This window comes from Gopherus flavomarginatus, chromosome 17, assembly GCF_025201925.1.
Source record: "Gopherus flavomarginatus isolate rGopFla2 chromosome 17, rGopFla2.mat.asm, whole genome shotgun sequence".
NCBI classification, from domain to species: Eukaryota; Metazoa; Chordata; order Testudines; family Testudinidae; genus Gopherus; species Gopherus flavomarginatus.
Window position 1 is genome coordinate 21,769,084 of NC_066633.1, and position 23,048 is coordinate 21,792,131.

At 50.1% G+C, this 23,048-nt stretch overlaps 1 protein-coding gene across 1 annotated transcript in view; it reads left to right on the forward strand.

The window, feature by feature from the left end:
* Nucleotides 1–23,048, forward strand: part of LOC127036286 (cholesterol 7-desaturase nvd-like) — a 47,015-nt gene that overhangs the window by 10,174 nt on the left and 13,793 nt on the right. The window contains exons 2-3 of the mRNA XM_050927100.1: nt 21,023–21,211; nt 22,501–22,679. Coding sequence (XP_050783057.1) covers nt 21,023–21,211; nt 22,501–22,679 — 368 coding nt within the window. The remainder of the gene's footprint in view (nt 1–21,022; nt 21,212–22,500; nt 22,680–23,048) is intronic.

Sequence of the window (23,048 nt, forward strand, 5' to 3'; positions counted from 1 at the left end):
GAAGGAGTCTCTGGAAAAATTCCACCACGATTTCAACAGCTTCCACCCCACCATCAACCTCAGCCTGGACCAATCTACACGGGAAGTCCACTTCCTAGACACCACGGTGCAAATAAGTGATGGTCACATTACCACCGCCCAATACCGAAAACCTACCGACCGCTATGTTTACCTTCATGCCTCCAGCTTCCATCCCGGGCACATCACATGATCCATTGTCTACAGCCAAGCACTGAGGTACAACCGCATCTGCTCTAACCCCTCAGACAGAGACCAACACCTACAAAATCTCCACCAAGCATTCTCAAAACTACAATATCTGCACCAGGAAATAAGGAAACAGATCAACAGAGCCAGACGTGTACCCAGAAGCCTCCTACTGCAAGACAAACCCAAGAAAGAAACCAACAGGACTCCACTGGCCATCACATACAGTCTCCAGCTAAAACCTCTCCAACGCATCATCGGGGATCTACAACCCATCCTGGACAATGATCCCACACTTTCACAGGCCTTGGGTGGCAGACCAGTCCTCGCCCACAGGCAACCTGCCAACCTGAAACATATTCTCACCAGTAACTGCACACCGCACCATAGTAACTCTAGCTCAGGAACCAATCCATGCAACAAACCTCGATGCCAACTCTGCCCACATATCTACACCAGCGACATCATCACAGGATCTACCCAGATCAGCCACGCCATCACAGGTTCATTCACCTGCACGTCCACCAGTGTAATATACGCCATCATATGCCAGCAATGCCCCTCTGCTATGTACATCGGCCAAACTGGACAGTCGCTACGGAAAAGGATAAACGGACACAAATCAGATATTAGGAATGGCAATATGCAAAAACCTGTAGGAGAACACTTCAACCTCCCTGGCCACACTATAGCAGACCTTAAGGTGGCCATCCTGCAGCAAAAAATCTTCAGGACCAGACTTCAAAGAGAAACTGCTGAGCTTCAGTTCATCTGCAAATGTGACACCATCAGCTCAGGATTAAACAAAGACTGTGAATGGCTTGCCAATTACAAAACCAGTTTCTCCTCCCTTCGTTTTCACACCTCAACTGCTAGAACAGGGCCTCATCCTCCCTGACTGAACTACCTCATTATCTCTAGCTTGCCTGCATATATACACCTGCCCCTGGAAATTTCCACTACACGCATCTGAAGAAGTGGGTATTCACCCACGAAAGCTCATGCTCCAAAATGTCTCTGTTAGTCTATAAGGTGCCACAGGATTCTTTGCTGCTCTTCCAGATTCAGTTGTTCATTATAACTCTGGATAATCTTAGTCCCAGATAAACAATCACTTTTTGAAGCTTCAATTCTTGGCCTCTTGTGATTTCCTGAAGAATTTAGGGCCGTGACAACATCGAGAGAGACATTTTAGCCTCACTTTAGTAGATGAGAGCTGAGGCACCATGTATAAGTGTCCACTGCCTGGAGGAGCTCCTGTGACCAGCTGCCTTCCTTTCTGAAAATGGAGACTGCCGGTGCCCTGTAAAACCTCCTCAGCAAACTAAGGCTGCAGCAGTGACACCAGCCAAAGTCCTGGCTCGTCCTTCTCATACTGTTCTGGTTTCCTGCCACCCACAGTCCTCTGCCTGACTCCATATGCACTAAATTAAGCAATTTTAATTAAACTTGACAAATTAGTGCTGAAGGCAGCAGACTGATGGGTTGCTAAGCCTGTTGCTCCACCCTCAGCCTCTGGGTCTTATGACTTCTGGTTGGATAACCTGAAAACTTTCAACTCTTCTTAAGGAACTGAATTGGGAATACAGAGACCAAAAGGACTAACAGATCAGGCACAGGACGTACAAGGAATTGACTGTCCCCACACCTCACTTCCAGGTGCCTAGAACATCACTGGGATTCACAAAGTCTGAGTTAGGCCCCTGGCCTCCTTGTACAGTGAATGGGGAGAGGGAGGCACCTCAGAATGGGATTCCCAGCAGGCTACCCAGCTCCTCACCTCTCCTAGCCGGTAGGAGATGCCCAGGTGAGGGTGTGTGTCCTGAGTCCCACTCCGCTCAGGGAGTTCAGCACCTAATTCGGGGCTGCAGGTCTCTGTTTGTTTAGGATTCTCAGTGGCAAATCTTCTCTTGGCGATAGGTGCGTCTGCTGCTTCTGCAAGAAGCTGGGAGTAGGGGAGAGACTTCGAGCAGGGGGACTGGATCTTGGGTCTCCCACACTATCTTCCCCCAGTTCATGCATCGCTCTGGGGCTGGAGCATCTGGATGTCTGGCGTGGGGCTGCAGTGCGCATGCACTGAGATGGAAACCTAGGGGCCATGGGAACTATTACTGCAAAAACATAGGTGCCAAGTGACTTTAGTGCCTACGGGGCTCACGGGCTGCTGAGCAGGGGGGTTTGCTGAATCCCAGTGTGGCCTGATTCTGGGATTTAGGTGCTGTGATGGGGCAAGGCCGGATGGCTACAGTAAAGTAGTAAGCAACAGGTATGTTAGCCCCAGGCTAAACAAATCCCTAGTACCATGGTAATGAAATGGCAGTTGCTCCAGGTTAATCAAGGCCCCTGGGGCCAATTAAGATCTTTCTAGAAGGCAGTGGAGATAGCTACATTTATTAGAAGACCTGCATCCAATCAAGGCAGACTAATCAGGGCACCTGGGTTTTAAAAGGAGCTCACTCCAGACAGGTAGGGGGGAGCCAGAGGAGAGGAAGCACGTGTGAGAAGCTGGGAACAAGAGGCGCGAGGAGCTGAAACTGAGAGGGTGTGCTACTGGAGGATTGAGGAATTATCAGACACTCAAGCATTGTCAGGCACCAGGAGGAAGGTCCTGTGGTGAGGATATAGAAGGTGTTTGGAGGAGGCCATGGGGAAGTAGCCCAGGGTGTTGTAGCTGTCATGCAGCTCTTACAGGAGGCACTATAGACAGCTGCGATCCACAGGGCCCTGAGCTGGAACCCGGAGTAGAGGGCAGGTCTGGGTTCCCCTCCAAACCTCCCAACTCCTGATCAGACACAGGAAGAGTTGACCCAGACTGTGGGTTCCACCAGAGGGGAAGATCACTGAGGTGAGCAAATCCGCCAATAAGCGCAGGACCCACCAACGTAGAGGAGGAACTTTGTCACCGTGCCTAAAGTGACAGTTATGCACTGAAGTCCATCTGTGAATTCAGTCCCTGAATTCTAGTCACTAAAAGATCCCACCCTCAGGACCAAGGTTTCTAAAAGTTTCTTAATATGAAAGCGAAACTCTGTCTGTAGGACACGGACTTTCTCAAGGGCTTGTAGCGATCGGTGCCAGAAGTTTGAAGGCAATCTGCCCCCTAGAGGCGATTTCTTGAGAAGAATACAGAACGCTTCCCTCCGCCCCCATTCACACACGCCACACCAAATCTTACTTGGTTTCTAATCTGGGCTTGCTTTCATCAAAGGAACCAAACAGCCATGGGCCTAGTGGCAGGCAGTATTGCCCAATTACTCCCTTCACTGCAGTGTCCTTGACTTGGGGTTTCTGCTTGGTCATTCTAGTGGACTCCAGGCCAGTACCAGGCTTTCCCAAAGAGAGAGCTTGTCAGCATGGTGATTTAGTGTGCGGCAAGGCGGGTTGGGACGCTAGATTGCTGTACACTAGCTGGCCACATGGACTCTGCTGCTTGACACTAAAAGTCCTGCACTACATCAAAGCACCCAACACTATGGTAACATGCCCTGGGAAACGCTTTGTGCACAGCTGCAGAGTCCCCATGGGCTGGTCCATGCTCCACAGGCTGATGTGCTGTAGAAGTCACAGCCCTCCAGGGTGGACTAATGCACTGTGTAGACAAGCCCTCGGGCTTGATTTGTATATACGGGAGATTCGACAGCTTCCTCCAGCAAGACACTTAGAGCCATGAAGGTGGAGAACATGTGATTGACAGGTCAGATATATTAGTTTTAGGGAAGCTTTTTTTTGTTTTGTTTTGTTTTTAAAATACCATCCAAGGCCCATTACAGTTCTGAGGGCACCAGGTAGTAAAGCGAACATTCCCCAGGCCATTAAGTTAAACAGAGTGACTGTGTGTGGACTAACTCCTATGCCAAGGGTGTGTAAGCTGGCTAGAGAGGCTTGATGTGCAGGGCTGAATTAACTCTCCTGTGGGCCCGGGGCTATTAGACTTTGTGGAGCCCCTGCATACAAGTCTTTTTCCTGGGAGGGAGTTTGGGGGCAGGGGATTGGGGTGCAGGGTCTGGGAGGGAGTTTGTAGGAGGGGTTTGGGGCAGGGAATTGGGGTGCAGGAGGGGGTGTGGGGACTGGGAGGGAGTTTGGGTGAAGGAGGGGTTTGGGGCAGGGGATTGGGGTGCAGGAGGGGGTGTGGGGTCTGGGAGGGAGTTTGGGTGCAGGAAGCGGTTCTGACCTGGGGTTGTGGTGAAGGAGGAGGTGCGAGGTGCAGGCTCTGGCCAGGAGGTGCTTACCACAGGCAGCTCCTGGCCGGTGGCGTAGCAGGGCTCAGGCAGGCTGTCTGCCTGCCCTGGTCCCATGCGGCTCCCGGAAGTGGCCAGATGCTGGCACATATCTGTGCACTCCTGGGGGGAGGGGAGCCTCTTGTCTCCCTGCGCTGCCTGTGCCTGCAAGCGCCGCCCCCGTGGCTCCCATTGGCTGTGGGGATGGTGCTGTGGGCAGGGGCAGCATACAGAGCTGCCTCCCTCCCCTACCAGGGGCCGCAGAGACGTGCCACTGGTCAGTCACTTCTGAGAGAGGCATGGGGCCAGGGCAGGCAGGCAGGCAGCCTGAGCACCCCTGTTAGTAGTCCAGAGATTGCTGCCTGTGATTTATTTTTGCAGGGCCCTCCTTGAGCCGGGGCCCTGGGCTGCAGTCCCTAAAGCCCCAGCCTTAATCAGGCCCTGTTGACATGGCAATGCTGGGTCTGTGCTCAGCATAGCTCATGGTGTAACTGAGACCAAGATCTGGCCCTGCTATCTGTGAATTACATTGGTCTCATCCCTGAGCCAGAACAGAATCTCGATTCTGTGATGCCAGCAGGGCATGTCGAGGGGGAAGAAACAAACTCACTCGTGGCTAAATGAGCCTTCCTGAATTCATGTTAGACGGGCCAGTGTTACACACTCGCTCTTCAGAGCAGCCGTTCGGACGGCCTGAGCTGGCGAACTTCAGTGACAGATGCTACCTTCCATCTTCAGGCCCAGGCCCTTTGTGTATTTGTGTGCTTGTGTATTAGGTTTGTTGCATGGATTGGTTCCTACGCTACACTGATGACACCTTCATCATCTGGACCCATGGGAAGGAGTCTCTGGAAAAATTCCACCACGATTTCAACAGCTTCCACCCCACCATCAACCTCAGCCTGGACCAATCTACACGGGAAGTCCACTTCCTAGACACCACGGTGCAAATAAGTGATGGCCACATTACCACCGCCCAATACCGAAAACCTACCGACCGCTATGTTTACCTTCATGCCTCCAGCTTCCATCCCGGGCACATCACATGATCCATTGTCTACAGCCAAGCACTGAGGTACAACCGCATCTGCTCTAACCCCTCAGACAGAGACCAACACCTACAAAATCTCCACCAAGCATTCTCAAAACTACAATATCTGCACCAGGAAATAAGGAAACAGATCAACAGAGCCAGACGTGTACCCAGAAGCCTCCTACTGCAAGACAAACCCAAGAAAGAAACCAACAGGACTCCACTGGCCATCACATACAGTCTCCAGCTAAAACCTCTCCAACGCATCATCGGGGATCTACAACCCATCCTGGACAATGATCCCACACTTTCACAGGCCTTGGGTGGCAGACCAGTCCTCGCCCACAGGCAACCTGCCAACCTGAAACATATTCTCACCAGTAACTGCACACCGCACCATAGTAACTCTAGCTCAGGAACCAATCCATGCAACAAACCTCGATGCCAACTCTGCCCACATATCTACACCAGCGACATCATCACAGGATCTACCCAGATCAGCCACGCCATCACAGGTTCATTCACCTGCACGTCCACCAGTGTAATATACGCCATCATATGCCAGCAATGCCCCTCTGCTATGTACATCGGCCAAACTGGACAGTCGCTACGGAAAAGGATAAACGGACACAAATCAGATATTAGGAATGGCAATATGCAAAAACCTGTAGGAGAACACTTCAACCTCCCTGGCCACACTATAGCAGACCTTAAGGTGGCCATCCTGCAGCAAAAAATCTTCAGGACCAGACTTCAAAGAGAAACTGCTGAGCTTCAGTTCATCTGCAAATGTGACACCATCAGCTCAGGATTAAACAAAGACTGTGAATGGCTTGCCAATTACAAAACCAGTTTCTCCTCCCTTCGTTTTCACACCTCAACTGCTAGAACAGGGCCTCATCCTCCCTGACTGAACTACCTCATTATCTCTAGCTTGCCTGCATATATACACCTGCCCCTGGAAATTTCCACTACACGCATCTGAAGAAGTGGGTATTCACCCACGAAAGCTCATGCTCCAAAATGTCTGTTAGTCTATAAGGTGCCACAGGATTTTTTGCTGCTCTTCCAGATTCAGTTGTTCATTATAACTCTGGATAATCTTAGTCCCAGATAAACAATCACTTTTTGAAGCTTCAATTCTTGGCCTCTTGTGATTTCCTGAAGAATTTAGGGCCGTGACAACATCGAGAGAGACATTTTAGCCTCACTTTAGTAGATGAGAGCTGAGGCACCATGTATAAGTGTCCACTGCCTGGAGGAGCTCCTGTGACCAGCTGCCTTCCTTTCTGAAAATGGAGACTGCCGGTGCCCTGTAAAACCTCCTCAGCAAACTAAGGCTGCAGCAGTGACACCAGCCAAAGTCCTGGCTCGTCCTTCTCATACTGTTCTGGTTTCCTGCCACCCACAGTCCTCGGCCTGACTCCATATGCACTAAATTAAGCAATTTTAATTAAACTTGACAAATTAGTGCTGAAGGCAGCAGACTGATGGGTTGCTAAGCCTGTTGCTCCACCCTCAGCCTCTGGGTCTTATGACTTCTGGTTGGATAACCTAAAAACTTTCAACTCTTCTTAAGGAACCGAATTGGGAATACAGAGACCAAAAGGACTAACAGATCAGGCACAGGATGTACAAGGAATTGAGTGTCCCCACACCTCACTTCCAGGTGCCTAGAACATCACTGGGATTCACAAAGTCTGAGTTAGGCCCCTGGCCTCCTTGTACAGTGAATGGGGAGAGGGAGGCACCTCAGAATGGGATTCCCAGCAGGCTACCCAACTCCTCACCTCTCCTAGCCGGTAGGAGATGCCCAGGTGAGGGTGTGTGTCCTGAGTCCCACTCTGCTCAGGGAGTTCAGCACCTAATTCGGGGCTGCAGGTCTCTGTTTGTTTAGGATTCTCAGTGGCAAATCTTCTCTTGGCGATAGGTGCGTCTGCTGCTTCTGCAAGAAGCTGGGAGTAGGGGAGAGACTTGGAGCAGGGGGACTGGATCTTGGGTCTCCCACACTATCTTCCCCCAGTTCATGCATCGCTCTGGGGCTGGAGCATCTGGATGTCTGGCGTGGGGCTGCAGTGCGCACGCACTGAGATGGAAACCTAGGGGCCATGGGAACTATTACTGCAAAAACATAGGTGCCAAGTGACTTTAGTGCCTACGGGGCTCACGGGCTGCGGAGCGGGGGGGTTCTGTGAATCCCAGTGTGGCCTGATTCTGGGATTTAGGTGCTGTGATGGGGCAATGCCGGATGGCTACAGTAAAGTAGTAAGGAACAGGTATGTTAGCCCCAGGCTAAACAAATCCCTAGTACCATGGTAATGAAATGGCAGTTGCTCCAGGTTAATCAAGGCCCCTGGGGCCAATTAAGATCTTTCTAGAAGGCAGTGGAAATAGCTACATTTATTAGAAGACCTGCATCCAATCAAGGCAGACTAATCAGGGCACCTGGGTTTTAAAAGGAGCTCACTCCAGTCAGGGAGGGGGGAGCCAGAGGAGAGGAAGCACGTGTGAGAAGCTGGGAGCAAGAGGTGCGAGGAGCTGAAACTGAGAGGGTGTGCTACTGGAGGATTGAGGAATTATCAGACACTCAAGCATTGTCAGGCACCAGGAGGAAGGTCCTGTGGTGAGGATAAAGAAGGTGTTTGGAGGAGGCCATGGGGAAGTAGCCCAGGGCGTTGTAGCTGTCATGCAGCTCTTACAGGAGGCACTATAGACAGCTGCGATCCACAGGGCCCTGAGCTGGAACCTGGAGTAGAGGGCAGGTCTAGGTTCCTCCCAAACGTCCAACTCCTGATCAGACACAGGAAGAGTTGACTCAGACTGTGGGTTCCACCAGAGGGGGAAGATCACTGAGGTGAGCAAATCCGCCAATAAGCGCAGGACCCACCAAGGTAAAGGAGGAACTTTGTCACAGTACAATAGAGGCCTCTGATGTACTCAGTTCTTTCTACCCCCCTTGACTGCTCAGCTTTCCAATCACTTGTCTCCAGTCACATTTCTGGCATTGGTTTGCCAGAGGAGACAAAACTTGGATTTCTTGTGGGCATGGAAGAAAGATAGCGGCAGCAGGGTAGAAAGCTCCTTCTCTTGGTCCTTCCCTACTCCGCCCTCCCCACACGTAGCCTAGTGCCATTTGCCTTTAAAAAAAAAAATCAACATAGCTTTTATCTGTCAAAATTCTAATCTATACAATCTGAATTCTGCCAAGCCTTCTTATCCCACCGCAACAGAGCGATCCTTAGCATTGGAGTTTCAGACTCCTTGAGGAAGAGGAGTTGTTGGAATTCAGGTTAATTTTGTTCAATTCTAAACTCTTCTTCTGCTTTAAAATCCCAGAGCTTGTTTGGGGTAATTCAACCCAGACGACTATATTTTTCATCTGGCAAGCGAGGTGTATGGAACAACTATATCTCCTAATGGGTTTAGAGTATTGTCACTTACTCATGGTTATTTTTCTATGTGAGTTGCTTCAGAAAAATCTCATCTAATGTCGGAAGTTGAATAGAAGGTGAGTATCAGCAGACGAAGTCTCACTACAACTGTTCTGCCAATCCAGGTAGTAAGTGGCATCACTCCAAACATGCTTCCTTTTGTTTCCACAGACATCCTCACTGTGGAGTAGGTGTCTGTCGGCCCTTGTGAATTCGTTTTTCTGTCTACCATTAGAATGGAACCGATTTCCTGATATTGGATCAGTGGTATTAACTTCAGCAGAGCTTTAGAGTTCAGATTACTGTGATTGCTCCGTCTCCCTTGGTGTCGGTAGAGGCTGAGAGGCCAGTAGATAACTACTGCTCTTTACCTATTTCTGGATTGCCAGGTTAATACCAATCATTTTAGTGTCTGGCACTGGAGCGGGGCTTGTTTTATACTGGGTACTCCTAACTTGAGGGGCTACATGGATTTCCCTCACAAACGCCTTCAACTCCCAGGGCAGAAGTTTGTTCCTTTTACTTCTGCTGAGCGCATCTGAGTGAGCTTCAGCCTGTTCTGTTTAATATGCATTTTATTTCCCTCTTGTATCATAAAATCGGGAGAAACGTTCGTTGTAACTCTTTGTTTATGTAACACTCTAGCCTATTTGCTCAAGCTTTCCCATCCTATTCCTCCTGTCGCTGACCTCTCCGGGACACCATCCCTGCTCTGGTGATGCCCTTTTCATACTGTAAACGTCAAAGTAATAAAGTGCAGAATGTCTTCATTGCTGTGTGGATTTGGGGAGTGACTTTAAACACTGCAGACTAACGCTGGGTTCATCAAGCTCACATTGTAAATGGGAGCAGATTGGTGTTTGTTCCAGCCCTGCAGCTTTCAGCTCGTTACAGGAGAATGTGGGCTGAGAGTCGTGGCCCTCTGTGGGCAAAAGAAATAACTAAAATCTTTATCGTGTGGATTGGGAGCTCTCCAGCCATTGCTAATATTAGCCAAGGGCCTCTTCCTGTGGCCTTTCTTGGGCTGCCAGAGCTCTTCTCCGGGCTGTCTCTTCCTCTTCCCACTTGCAGGGTCTTGTCCCCAACACTGCAAGCTTCTGGCCTCTCCAGAGGACAGTGTCCGATGGGTCACTGTCCGCCCCCCCACATTGCCATGCAGGGTTCTAATGGTCTGAAATGAGGACTAGGGCCAACCACTGTGTCAGCTCTTCCACCTGCTCCCGTGAAGGCCATCTGTCTGTACATAGCCACGGAGAGAGGGAAAAGCAGAGAAGTGTTTTTATAACAGACTTTCTGGCTTCAGCGCCCCCAGACATTTTATTGAATATCCTTTTCTCCAAGACTCTGTTGGAACCAGGGAGGCAAACAGGGTTTTCCTATCTGTCAGGAAGACACTTTTTCTTAAATTTAAAATTATCTGCCGGTGCTAGTTAGATATTACCTGTATCTATTGCTTTCTGTCTCTGTATTCTGTTCAACATGCACTGTTTTCTTAGCCCAGAGAAACATTTGTACCACAATGAAATATTTCTGTGAAAGACCTATCTTATCCTCTGTGACTGAAACAGGCAGCTTCCCTAAAATCAAGGGATTAAGTAGAGATGGGGGAGGCCAGAACTCATAAACTCTATCCCTAATTCCAGGGCCGTCCTTAGGATTTATGGTGCCCTAGGCAAGATTATTAAACTGGTGCTCCTATGCCTGCCTTGCTCTTAGCAACACAAACATAAGCTTACAGTATTGGAAAACTTGCCACATGCATGTTATTAAAACCAGTTTAACTTAATTAAGCACACTGTAATGCTGATGGACTAGCACTAAAGAAGTAGCACTATAGAAAAAATTCTGATTTGACAGAATGATGCAAATAATATAATTTTTCAACATTTTATTGGAAATGTATATGAAGAGGTATTAAAACAAGGATTAGTTTTTAATTAAAAGCAATCCTTCTGGCTTTTTTGGCTGCAAAATCAGTAATAATGTCATTGTATGACAAAGACAAAGTGATGTCTTGTTCGATTGCAAGAATAGCAAAACCAGTCAAGTGTTCCTGACTCCTTGTAGAGCGGCGATAGTTTTTAATGAGCTTTAGTTTTGAGAAACTCCGTTCTCCTGATGCTACTGTTACAGGGTTGTCAGTAGAATACGAGTGGCAATGTACACATTAGGATATATGTCAACAAGTTTGCTGGTATGTATAAACTGGTATGTATAAACTGTACAATGTCCATCATCGATTTTTGCATGTGGCAACAACTCAATTCTTTGTACAGTTCAAGTCCATTTAAATCAAAATGATCACCATGCTTCAGGAGGCTCTCTAGGTCAGGGGTCCCCAACGCTGTGCCCGCGGGCACCATGGTGCCCACAGGGGCCTCTCAGTGCACCCGCGTACTGGCCGGAGGACAAACATCTGCCAAAATGCCGCTGAAATTCGGCGGCATTTCAGCGCCAACGCCTCTGGATGACACCACTTGCCACCGACAAGCAGCATCATCCAAAGACGTCGCCACCAAAATGCCGCCGAATTTTGGCAGCATTTCGGCAGATGCTCGTCCGCCACCACGGTCCTTCGTCTGGTGCCTGCCAGATGAAAAAGTTTGGGGATCGCTGCTCTAGGTTTTTGCACTTTGTTGTTAGTTCTCTTGTTTTCCTATTTCATTGAATTTAGTCCTGCTCAGCCCGCTGCCAGTTGAGTGAATGGAACCCCAGGCCAACAGCAGGTTGAGTGGCTCAGCCAGGGTCTCAGCCGCCGGCCTGCTCAGCCCGCTGCCAGCCTGGGGTTCCTTGGGGGTCCCCAGGACAGCAGCAGGTGCTGAGTGGGGCTGGCGGCCAGGACCCCAGGTGGTAATGGGGCAGCAGCTGGAACCCCAGAGCAGTGGCGGGCTGAGCCACTCAGCCCGCCACTGCGTGCCATCAAAAATAAGGTCGCATGCCACCTTTGGCACGTGTGCCATAGGTTGCCGACCCCTGCTCTATACACTAGTAAGGAGATGAGCATATTACAGTTGTTGGAGGGCTCTACTTAGCAGTAACAGGCTATAGGAAAGTGAGTCAACATTTTTTGTTTCTCTGATGAAAACTGGCCCACTCCCTTCCCCATACTAAACTTGTCACAAATAATTGTCAACAACTTAATTTTCTGTTTTTGGCTAAGATATTGATTTTTTTTTTTTAAATATCTTGAAATTGAATTCAGGATTCTTAGCAAACATTTTTGGCAAACAAATTTGTTAAATGACAATCTAAATGGCAACACAGTACTGCTTTCATGCTTGGCTCACCTCCCAGCCTGCTGGTCCAACAACTGCAGTAGAGGAGGAGATAGGTGGAAAACTGCAGGACCCCAAAATCCACCTCTTGGGGTGCAGAGTGGCAACAGCAGCAGCAAACTCTCAGGTCCGATCACATGCCAATGGGCACCACCGCCAGCCAACAGACCATGGTGAAGTTAGCATAGCATCTGATCTTAGGGATGGGGCACCCTTGGAGCCACAGCAGCTCATCCTGCCCTGTGCAGCTCCCCCTGGATGAGATGGATCGCTACCAGCCCGGGGGAGAGACGCGCTCCCCAGCTAGGGTGACCAGATCCAGATGTTCTGATTTTATAGGGCCAGTCCTGATATTTGGGGCTTTGTCTTATATAGGCATCAATTACCCCCACCTAGGGTGACCAGACAGCAAGTGTGAAAAATCAGGATGGAGGGTGGGAGTGGGGGAATAGGAGCCTATATAAGAAAAAGACCCCAAAATTGGGACTGGTCCTATAAAAGTGGGACAGCTGCTCACCCTACCCCAACCCCCTGTCCTGATTTTTTGCACATGCTATCTGGCTATCCCCAGCCCAGTCCTGTGCGACCCTTCCAATCCTGGCTTTCACTTTCAATCCTCAGCAAGCAGCCAGCCAGCCTCCCCTCCCCCACCAGCACCTCACCCAACCCAGCCCAGATGGAGGGAATGGGGGAGAGAGGGGTGCTCTGTGGGGGGGGAGAGAAACGGGAGGGTGCTCTGTGGGGCAGAAGAGAGAAGAATGGACGTTATGGGGGACAACAAAGGATACTGCCAGAGCCACTGAGCCTGCCTCACCTCACGCCAGGGGAAAGAGTCACACTCACAGGTGAGTTCCTTCCCCCACCCCTTCCCAGAGACCCCAGCAGCCAATCCCCTCCCTCAGACTGTGCTGCATTCGGCTCTCTCTAGGACCCAGCAGCCCTGCTCTTACATGCTCCACTGCTTTCCATCTGTCCGGGCTCCCAGCAGAGCGGTGCCCCCAGACCTGGTGGTGCCCTAGGCGGCTGCCTGTTCTGCCTATGGCTAAGGATGGCCTTGCCTAATTCCACTATAGACTAGGACTAAAAACTGCTCCTGTTTAGTTAAGTCTTGGAAATTCACCACTACAAGTTTAACAAGTAATTCTGCACTTGGGTACGTTTCTGTTTCCCTGAGGAATGGGAAGGTTAAGTGATTTGCCCAGGATTATATAGCAAACCTGTGTCATAGTATAATTCCCAAATCTGGACCTTAGCGTCCAAAATATGGGTACTAGCATGAATTCCCCTAAGCTTAATTACCAGCTTAGATCTGATAGGCTGCCACCAATCAGGACTTAAGTAGAGCGCCTGATAGACTCTGGTGCCCCCAAACCCTTCCCTGGGGACCCCCAAGACCCAGATTCCTTGAGTCTCACAACAAAGGGAAATAAACCATTCCCTCCCCCCTCTTTACCTCCTCCCAGTTCTTTCCCGCCCTGGGTACACTAGGAGATCCACATGATTCAACTCCGTGAATCTAACACAAAGAGGAAATTTACCTTTCCCTCCCTCAGGCAATACAGGTTCAAGCTCCTTGAATGTGACACAAAGAGGAAACTCATTCTCCCCCTGCCCGCTCTCTTTCCCTTCTCCCCACCAATTCCCTGGTGTACACAGACTCAGATCCTTTGAGCCTTAACTAGGAGATCAAAATCAAACACGTCTTAAAGCAAAACTTTTAATAAAAAAAGAAAGAAAAAAAGTAAAAGGGTTATCTCTGCAATTTAGATGGTAAACAGTTACAGGATCTTTTAGCTTATAGAAAATGGATAAACAGCCTTATCCAGAAAAAATACAATTTAAACTATTTCCAGCAGACTCCACATTTGCAAATACGGAAAAACAATGTAAAAACCTATATTGTCTTTCTACCGTTGTACTTACAAATTGGAAACAGAAGATTAGAGAGCCTGGAGATTCGTGTGGTCACTCTCAGAGCCCAGAAAAAGAACAGAGCAAGAACAAAGAACTCACACCCAAAACTCCCTCCACCCAGATTTGAAAGTATCTTGTCTCCTGATTGGTCCTCTGGTCAGGTGTTTCAGGTCACTGTTTGTTAACCCTTTACAGGTGAAAGAGACATTAACCCTTAGCTATCTGTTTATGACAACTTGTCTCAGAACTAAGATTGGAACACGGCCCTGTGGTTAATCCACAGTGTCCGTGGGGCAAGTCAGGCAACTTCCATCTCAATCTGCCTGTTTGCAGAGTGGGCTAACAATGCTCACTCGGCTCTATAAGATGCTCCGCAGATCTACAAATGAATGCTATCTAGGTGCTAAATCTCTAGAAGAAAAGTAATATTCTCATTTTACAGAGGTGGCGACTGAGAGGCTGATTAGGATGGGTATGTGCACAGGTGTTGACGTGTTTTTGCTGGTGGGTGCTTTCCACTGTCTGGTTTCACTGTGCACCACATACGAGTCCTCCCGTACAGTTCTGCAAGGCTCAGCGCTGGTGTCATCAACCCCTCTGCAATATCTGAGGCATCTCCAAGAGGCTGAGATGACACTATCTTGACTGCCCACAAATATAGGATGATGCCACATAGCATTTCCTTAGCAAATGTTGTCACAGTACCTGAAAAATAAATATGCAGCCGGCTTAGCCTGGAATGAGGCTGCCAGGAAGAGGAGAGACTGCATGAGGAACTGGCTGAGACCTCTTCTCTAGCCACTGTCCGTCAAGGGCTAATGCCCTCTGCTCATGACAGGGAGGGAGGGGTAGGGGACTCACCAATAATCCTGGACAAATACCTTCTGACCATAGCTTGCCAGGAACCTACATCCTTTCCTGTCTGGCAAAGATCGAGCCAAACCAATGTGTGCTTGTCACGGAGTGTGGGGGAGTCCGGCCCTGCACCCCTCTTCCTGGGACCCACAGTGACTCTCGGCCAGCCAGTAAAACAGAAGGTTTATTGGACAACAGGAACACAGGTTACAGCAGAGCTTGCAGGCACAGTCAGGACCCCTCCACCGAGTCCTTCTGGGCTTTCAGGGTGCTTGGATCCTAGCTAGGATACCCTGAATTCTGCCCACACAGCCCCAAGCCCAAACTCCAACTGCTTCCCTCCTGCCACTCCCTTCCTTTTTTCCCCTTCCCGGGCAAAGGTGTTGACCTTTCCCCTCCCTTACCTAGCTCAGGTTACAGGCCCTGGCATCGTCCATCCCCTAAAGTCCTCCCCTGCTCTCCCACTCCCCACACAGACAGTCCCTACTGCATCACATCTCTCCCCCCTTCGAGACTGAACTGAGCGGGGTCACTCTGCCCAGTGACCTGGGGAAGTTCAGGGTCCCCTCTCCGGGACAATGCATCCGCTGTCAGGTTGGCACTTCCCTTCACATGGACCATGTCCATGTCATAGTCCTGCAGGAGCAGGCTCCACCTCAGGAGCTTGGCATTGACTCCTTTCATCTGGTGCAGCCAGGTCAGGGGAGAGTGGTCGGTGTACACGGTGAAGTGTCGCCCAAAGAGATATGGCTCTAGTTTCTTAAGGGCCCACACCATGGCCAGGCATTCCTTCTCGATGGCCGCGTAGCTTTGTTCCCGGGGTAGCAGCTTCTTACTCAGGTACACGATGGGGTGTCTCTCCCCCTTTTCATCCTCCTGCATTAACACTGCCCCCAGTCCCGTGTCTGAGGCATCAGTGAACACCATAAAGGGTTTGTCAAAATCTGGGTTTGCCAGAACTGGGCCACTAACCAGAGCCTCCTTCAGCGCCCGGAAAGCCTCCTGGCACTGCTCAGTCCAGATCACCTTATCTGGCTTCCCCTTTTTGCACAGTTCAGTGATGGGGCCGGCTATGGCACTAAAGTGGGGCACGAACCTTCGATAGTACCCCGCCATCCCAATAAAGGCCTGGACCTGCTTTTTGGTTTGGGGAACAGGCCAGTCTCTGATCGCCTCCACCTTGGCTGGTTCCGGCTTCAGGCAGCCGCTCCCCACCCGATGGCCCAGGTAAGATACTTCAGCCATCCCCACCTTGCACTTCTCAGCCTTTACTGTTAACCCAGCCTTTCGGAGTTGGTCTAGGACTTGTTTAACCTGGGACATGTGGTCCTCCCAGGTCTGGCTGAAGACGCAGATGTCGTCAATATACGCCACGGCAAAACTCTCCATCCCCCTCAGTAGCTGATCCACCAGGCGCTGGAAGGTGGCCGGCGCTCCCTTGAGGCCGAAGGGCAGGATCAGAAACTCATAGAGCCCCAGAGGGGTGATAAAGGCCGATTTCAGCCTGGCATCTGCGTCCAGCGGCACTTGCCAGTAGCCTTTGGTAAGATCCATAGTGGTGAGGTACCGAGCACCTCCTAGCTTGTCTAGGAGCTCGTCAGGCCTGGGCATAGGGTAGGCATCAGATACGGTGATGGCATTGAGCTTTCGATAGTCCACACAGAACCGGATTGACCCATCCTTCTTGGGGACTAGCACCACTGGCGAGGCCCAAGGGCTGGAAGACGGCTGGATCACCCCCAAAGCCAGCATGTCCCTGACCTCTCTTTCAAGATCCTGGGCAGTTTTACCAGTGACCCGAAAAGGGGAGCATCTTATAGGGGCATGTGACCCGGTCTCCACCCGGTGGACAGTCAAATTAGTGCGTCCAGGCTGGTTGGAAAACAGCTGTCGGTACAGATGCAGCACCCCTCTGATCTCAGCCTGCTGGCCTGGGGTCAGTTGCTCAGAGAGGGGAATTGCCTCCAGGGGGGAACCAGCTTTTGTCCCAGGGAATAGATCCACTAAGGGGTCATCTCCCTGCCCCTCCCAATGTCCACACACTGGTCGGCCAGCTGGCCTGCATGCTGCGGGTTCTCCGGCTTCTGGTCCATCAACCACAGCCTCAGGTTGGACGGGCACTGCTCGTACAGGTGCTCCAGTATGAATAGGTCAAGCAGGTCCTCTTTAGTTTGGGCCCCAGCTGTCCACTTGCGGGCATACCCCTGCGCCCGGTTGACCAGTTGTAGGTATGTGACCTCACGGGTTTTACGCTGGCTCCGGAACTTTTTCCGGTACATCTCAGGAGTCAGCCCAAACTCGCGGAGCAGGGCCTGTTTGAACAGTTCGTAGTCCCCTGCCTCCGCCCCTTTCAGTCGGCTGTACACCTCCACGGCTGTGGAGTCCAGTAAGGGGGTGAGAACTGCGATCCTGTCTGCAGGGCCAACCCTGTGCAGCTCGCAGGCATTCTCAAAGGCCGTCAGGAAGGTATCTATGTCCTCCCCCTCCTTACGCCGGGGCAGCAAGTGCTTATCAAAGCTCTTTGTAGGCTTGGGTCCCCTTCACTCACCGCAGCCGGAGCCTCACTGCTCCTCAGCCGGGCCAGGTCCAGCTCATGTTTACGCTGTTTCTCCTTCTCCTCCCACTCACGCTGGCGCTGGTTCTCCTCATGTTTACGCTGGTTCTCCTCATGTTCACGCTGTTTCGCCTTCTCCTCCAGCTCTCGCCTCTTTAACTCGAGCTCTTCCTGTCTCAGCTCCCTTTCATATTCCAGCCGCCTCCGCTCCACGGATGCCGAGCGTTGCCGGGAGGATCCCCTGCTGGGGGGTGAGCTTCGCCGGGAGGCTCCCCTGCTGGCCGGGGGTGTCACGGTGCCCTCGGTATACACTGGGCTCCTCCCCGCCCTTCCTCTACGCCTCGGAAGGGGGGGTCTCGGGAAGCCCTCGTCTGCCGGCTGACCACTCCCAGCGGGGACAGTCACTGGTGCCTGCGCTGCATCTGCTCGGCTGCTTCCCTCAGAGACAGGGCTCCGTTCATTCATACGGTCTCCCTGCTCCAGCTGGGCAATCAGCTGGTCCTTGGTGCGTCTCCCTGGGTGCAGCCCCCTCTGCTTGCACAACTCCAGCAGGTCACACTTGCACCGCTTGGCATACATCTTCCTGCTGGCCACTCACAGGCCGGGGTGCTCGCCGCTCCCCACGGTTTCCAGGGGGACCCCTAGTGCACCAGCCCTTCGTGAGGTCACCACCTCTCTGCCAGGGTCGAGCTGCAGACTCCTCCGCCCCTGGGACCGCTCGCTGCAATCCCCCGGGGGACCCTGTTACTGCAAAGTCCTTCTCACTGGGCACACACTCCCAGGGGTTAACCACCCCTTCGTTTTACTGCTCCCCAGTCACTTACTGCAGGAAGCGCCGTCCACGGGGTGCAGTATCTCCCGCCGCTGCCACCAGTTGTCACGGAGTGTGGGGGAGTCCGGCCCTGCACCCCTCTTCCTGGGACCCACAGTGACTCTCGGCCAGCCAGTAAAACAGAAGGTTTATTGGACAACAGGAACACAGGTTACAGCAGGGCTTGCAGGCACAGTCAGGACCCCTCCACCGAGTCCTTCTGGGCTTTCAGGGTGCTTGGATCCTAGCTAGGATACCCTGAATTCCGCCCACACAGCCCCAAGCCCCAAACTCCAACTGCTTCCCTCCTGCCGCTCCCTTCCTTTGTTCCCTTCCCGGGCAAAGGTGTTGACCTTTCCCCTCCCTTACCTAGCTCAGGTTACAGGCTCTGGCATCGTCCATCCCCTAAAGTCCTCCCCTGCTCTCCCACTCCCCACACAGACAGTCCCTACTGCATCACAGTGCTCACACTACACTACACGCATACATAGCTGCATAGTCGTCAGCTTCCTCTGGCTGCAGTTTGGTTCCATCTTGTGGCTAAACAGCATACCCAGAATAATCCCATCTGTGTTCTTCTATGGCTGCCGTAGATAATGGGAAGGAAGCCGCCATTCTGAAATCAGAGGTTTTTCTGTTAGGACTCTGAGCGTGCCCTCTTCCCCAGGAATGCTGGGACAGCCACTTAGAATGTGTAGTGCTTTCCTGCATGCCGGCATCCCTAAACAGATGACAGACTTGCATAACTTTCTTTAAATGATTGCCCCCACTCTCTTTCCTGGGATGGGTCTAAGTCCCCTCAGTTGTCTTACACACACACACACACACACACACACACACACACACACACACACACACACACACACACACACACACACACACACACACACACACACACACACACACACACACACACACACACACACACACACACCCATCCATCCATCCATCCATCCATCCATCCATTTAATTCATCTTCCACTCTAAGCCAATGGCCATATTGTGGGGGGAACTTCTCTCCAGCTATTGTTTTGTGTTTTGTCTTTTCCTTAAAACTAACCTTCCCTTTTCCTAATCAAACTTTATTGCCATGTGGCTCTCCTTCCCCCATCCCATCCCCCATTCCCTCCCACAAAAAGCCCCTCACTTTTAGAAACCCAAGACTGGGTACTTGAGATTACATCTTCCTAAATGTGAGATGTATTTGAGTATCTTAAAATTAGACTGGACAAAGTTATTAGAGGAACAAGCCTGCATTTGCTTCTTGCCCCATATCCCATTCCCATGGAAGACAACTACCACAGTACAGGTCAGCGGCAGCTCAAGGCATCAGTGCTCTAAGCATGTGCCTGGGGTGGCAAGCCGCGGGGGACACCCTGCTGGTCCCTGCGAGGGCAGCAGTCAGGCAGCCTTTGGCGGCTTGCCTGCGGGAGGTCCACCGGTCCCGTGGCTTCAGTGGGAATTTGACGGCGGGTACGCCGAACTGTGGGACCGGCGGACCTCCCGCAGGCAAGCTGCCAAATCCAGAGGACCAGGGACCTCCCGCAGGCAAGCCACCGAAGGCAGCCTTCTTGCTGTGCTTGGGGCGGCAAAAAAGCTAGAGCTGCCCCTGGTATAGGTCCATCCAATCTATAACCTACATGGTCGATTCCAACCCAACTTGATCAAAATCTTGTTTACAATAAATCAAACATCTTTCTTGCGTGCAAATGAGCATGATAAATGTTTAAAGGCCATGATTAGAGTTAGTTAAAAATTCTGGGAACTTTTTAAAATGAAAATACCTTCTTGATCAATTTTCATTTTCATCTAATTAAAATCCTTTGAAACTGAACAAAACAACTGCATTTCTTTAGGAACTTTCTGTGAATATGTATATATGAGTTTAAACCAGCTTTTAAGTCATGATGGCCTGGAGAATCTGTTTCTCAGGAATTATAGCTACTATATCTTGCTTCTGTGGCTTATGCCAAACTGGGATTTCCCTTGATTTTGGGCCACCTGCACATACCTCACATCAGGCGTTAGTTTTTAGACTCTAAATAGTTGTAGAAATGGTTGGCTTCAGCACTCCTAATATTATGCAGGTTCACTGTAAACTGCAGTATGAAATTGGAGAAAAGTTAATAAAGGATTATACTGAACATCTGCAATGTTGTCCTGGTCTCCTAATGACATCCTGAAAATGACCCTTTTGACGTGGGGACAGAAAGGTGAGTGCTGATTCTCTGGGTAGCAATGGGCAGATATGCTCCTGTGTGTCAATAGGACCAAGTATGGAGTCTGTCTTACCATCTGGGATACTTCTTGGTGTCACTTAAGATGTTGACTGATCTAAGATAGTAATACAATTCTCCAAAATGCCAACCATTTTAGACCCCAGTGGGCTGACAGGACAGCCTTTTCTCAAAGCCTTTATGGACTGTTTTGACAGGAAAACCACTTAGTTCAGCTTCATTGACTGCTTAGTAATTCTCTTGCTTTCCTTCTCTGAGGGAATCCAAGAGATCTGGAACGGGAACTGCTCGGCTGGAAACCTCCTTGCTTATATCACAAGTTGGGTGCCCTGATGTGCTCCACCTCTTGCATAAACTCCTGCAAACAATGCTTTACAGTTCTGAAAATATGAGAAGCGATACAGCAGCTGGCGTATTGACCAAACTCCTAGAATGAGATCACTCTGTTACCAGCCTAACCATGGGTTTTTGTCTCTCTCTCTGTGCAGGGGAACAGGTTGCTGTATTCCGTGCTCTGGATGGACAAGTATATGTAGTCGATGCCTACTGCCCACACCTGGGTGCCAATCTTGCTGCTGGTGGCCGCGTGGTGGGTAACTGTATTGAGTGCCCATTCCACGGGTGGCAGTTTCGGGGAGAAGACGGAAAATGCACTACAATCCCATATGCTGAAAAAGGTGATTCTCCGCTTTCTCCTCCCCCTCCCCACGACTCTGCGCTCACAAGCTTGTGGCAGGGGCAATGCCCTGTCTGTTCTGACACAGAACACACTTTCTTAAGGAAATATAACTCTGGAAACATCGACACAGACAAGTCTCAAACTGTAACTCTCAATGCAGAATCATCATCAAACCGGTGTGCGTCTAGTGGAGTCCCTCAGGGATTTACGCCAGTCAACATTTTTATTAGTGACCCAAAAAAACATAAAATCATTGCTGATAAATTTTGCAGATGACAGAAAAATTGGGAGGTGATGAATAATGAAGCAGCCAGGTGTCTGATACAGAGCCATCTGAGTCACTTGGTAAACTAGGTGAAAGCAACGAATCTGTTTCTGGATGTTTTTCTAAAAACTCTACTCCAGGAAATACCTTGGGGCAGGTTACTGGCCTGTGTTCTACAGGAAGTCAGGCTAGATGATCACAATGGTCCTCTCTGGCCCTGGAACGTATGACTCTATGAAGGACATGATATTGTGAGATGGTCATATAGTTTGAGTTGACCTCAAGTGAAAAAATGATTCTGTTTATAATTTAAAAAGAACACGATTTAACTCCTCTAATTGAGGGGGCTCATTGATGTGAATTATTTTATTTATTTAAATAACTTGAATGAATGATACAGTAAATTAAGGCCTTAGCATAGGTTGTCATAACTTCAGATTTAATTTTAATCAGGTTTATTTTTAAAATGAGAAATATAATTAATGTAAATTTTCAAAAACGCAGTTAAACATTTTTAAAAGCCCATCAGTGTATATCCACCCTGTCTAGTTTGGGCCCCCAAGGGTACATCTCTACTGCAGCTGAGAGCAGCCCCAGGTGCACAGACTCACGGTAGTGGGGCTTAAGCTACCATGTTAAAAATAGCAGTGTGGGCATTGTGGCATGGGCAGCAGCTTGGGCTAGCTACCCAGGTCCACACACCCCTGATCACCTGACTAGCCCGTGCCACAATGTCCACGCTGGAAGTCTGTCTGCCCAGGCTTATGCCCAGCTGCAGTGTAGATGTATCTTCAGGCTGACGTGGGAGAACATGAACCACAAAAACCATCCTTCTGCATTGTCCTGTAAGAGCTTTCAGATCCTGTACAACCAGTACAAGAGATGCTGTGCAGCACTAATGTCCTCTGCTAGGACTCTGCCTCTCTGTGCTGTTTGCTGTAGCTCAGGGCTGAGTGAACCTATGACACAGTATTACACTTGGCACCATCTGCTCTGCACTAACCTCTTTCTCCCCTGCACAGTGCCAGACTTTGCAAAGATTAAAGCATGGCCCTCCTGTGAAATAAATGGAATGATACTTGTCTGGTACCACTGTGATGGTATTGATCCAGTGTGGGCTGTCCCAGAACAGGAAGAGATCACCTCCAAGGAGTGGGTGTATTGTGGCCACACAGAACATTTTGTCAATGCACACATTCAGGTAGGAGACTTCTACTACATCTGGTCAGACTCTGGGTAATGCCTGTGGGGTTTTGTGCTCTGGAAATTGTACCTATTGTGATAAATAAAGGGGGGTAGCTCCCTTTGATGGACACCCAGCCAGCCAGTTAGCTGTAAAATTCCTTTTGGTACCTGTTCTCTGCTTGCTTACTTGTAAAGGGTTAAAAAGTCCCCCTGGTAAAGAAAAAAAAGTGTGCACCTGGCCAAAAGAGCCAATGGGAAGGCTAGAACTTTATGAAATTGGGAAAAAAAACCTTTCCCTTTGCCTGTTGTTCTTTCTGGGCTGCAGGGACATGGAGCAGGAATGTTTGTAAGGTTTGAACCAGGTATGAAAAATTATCTTCCATAC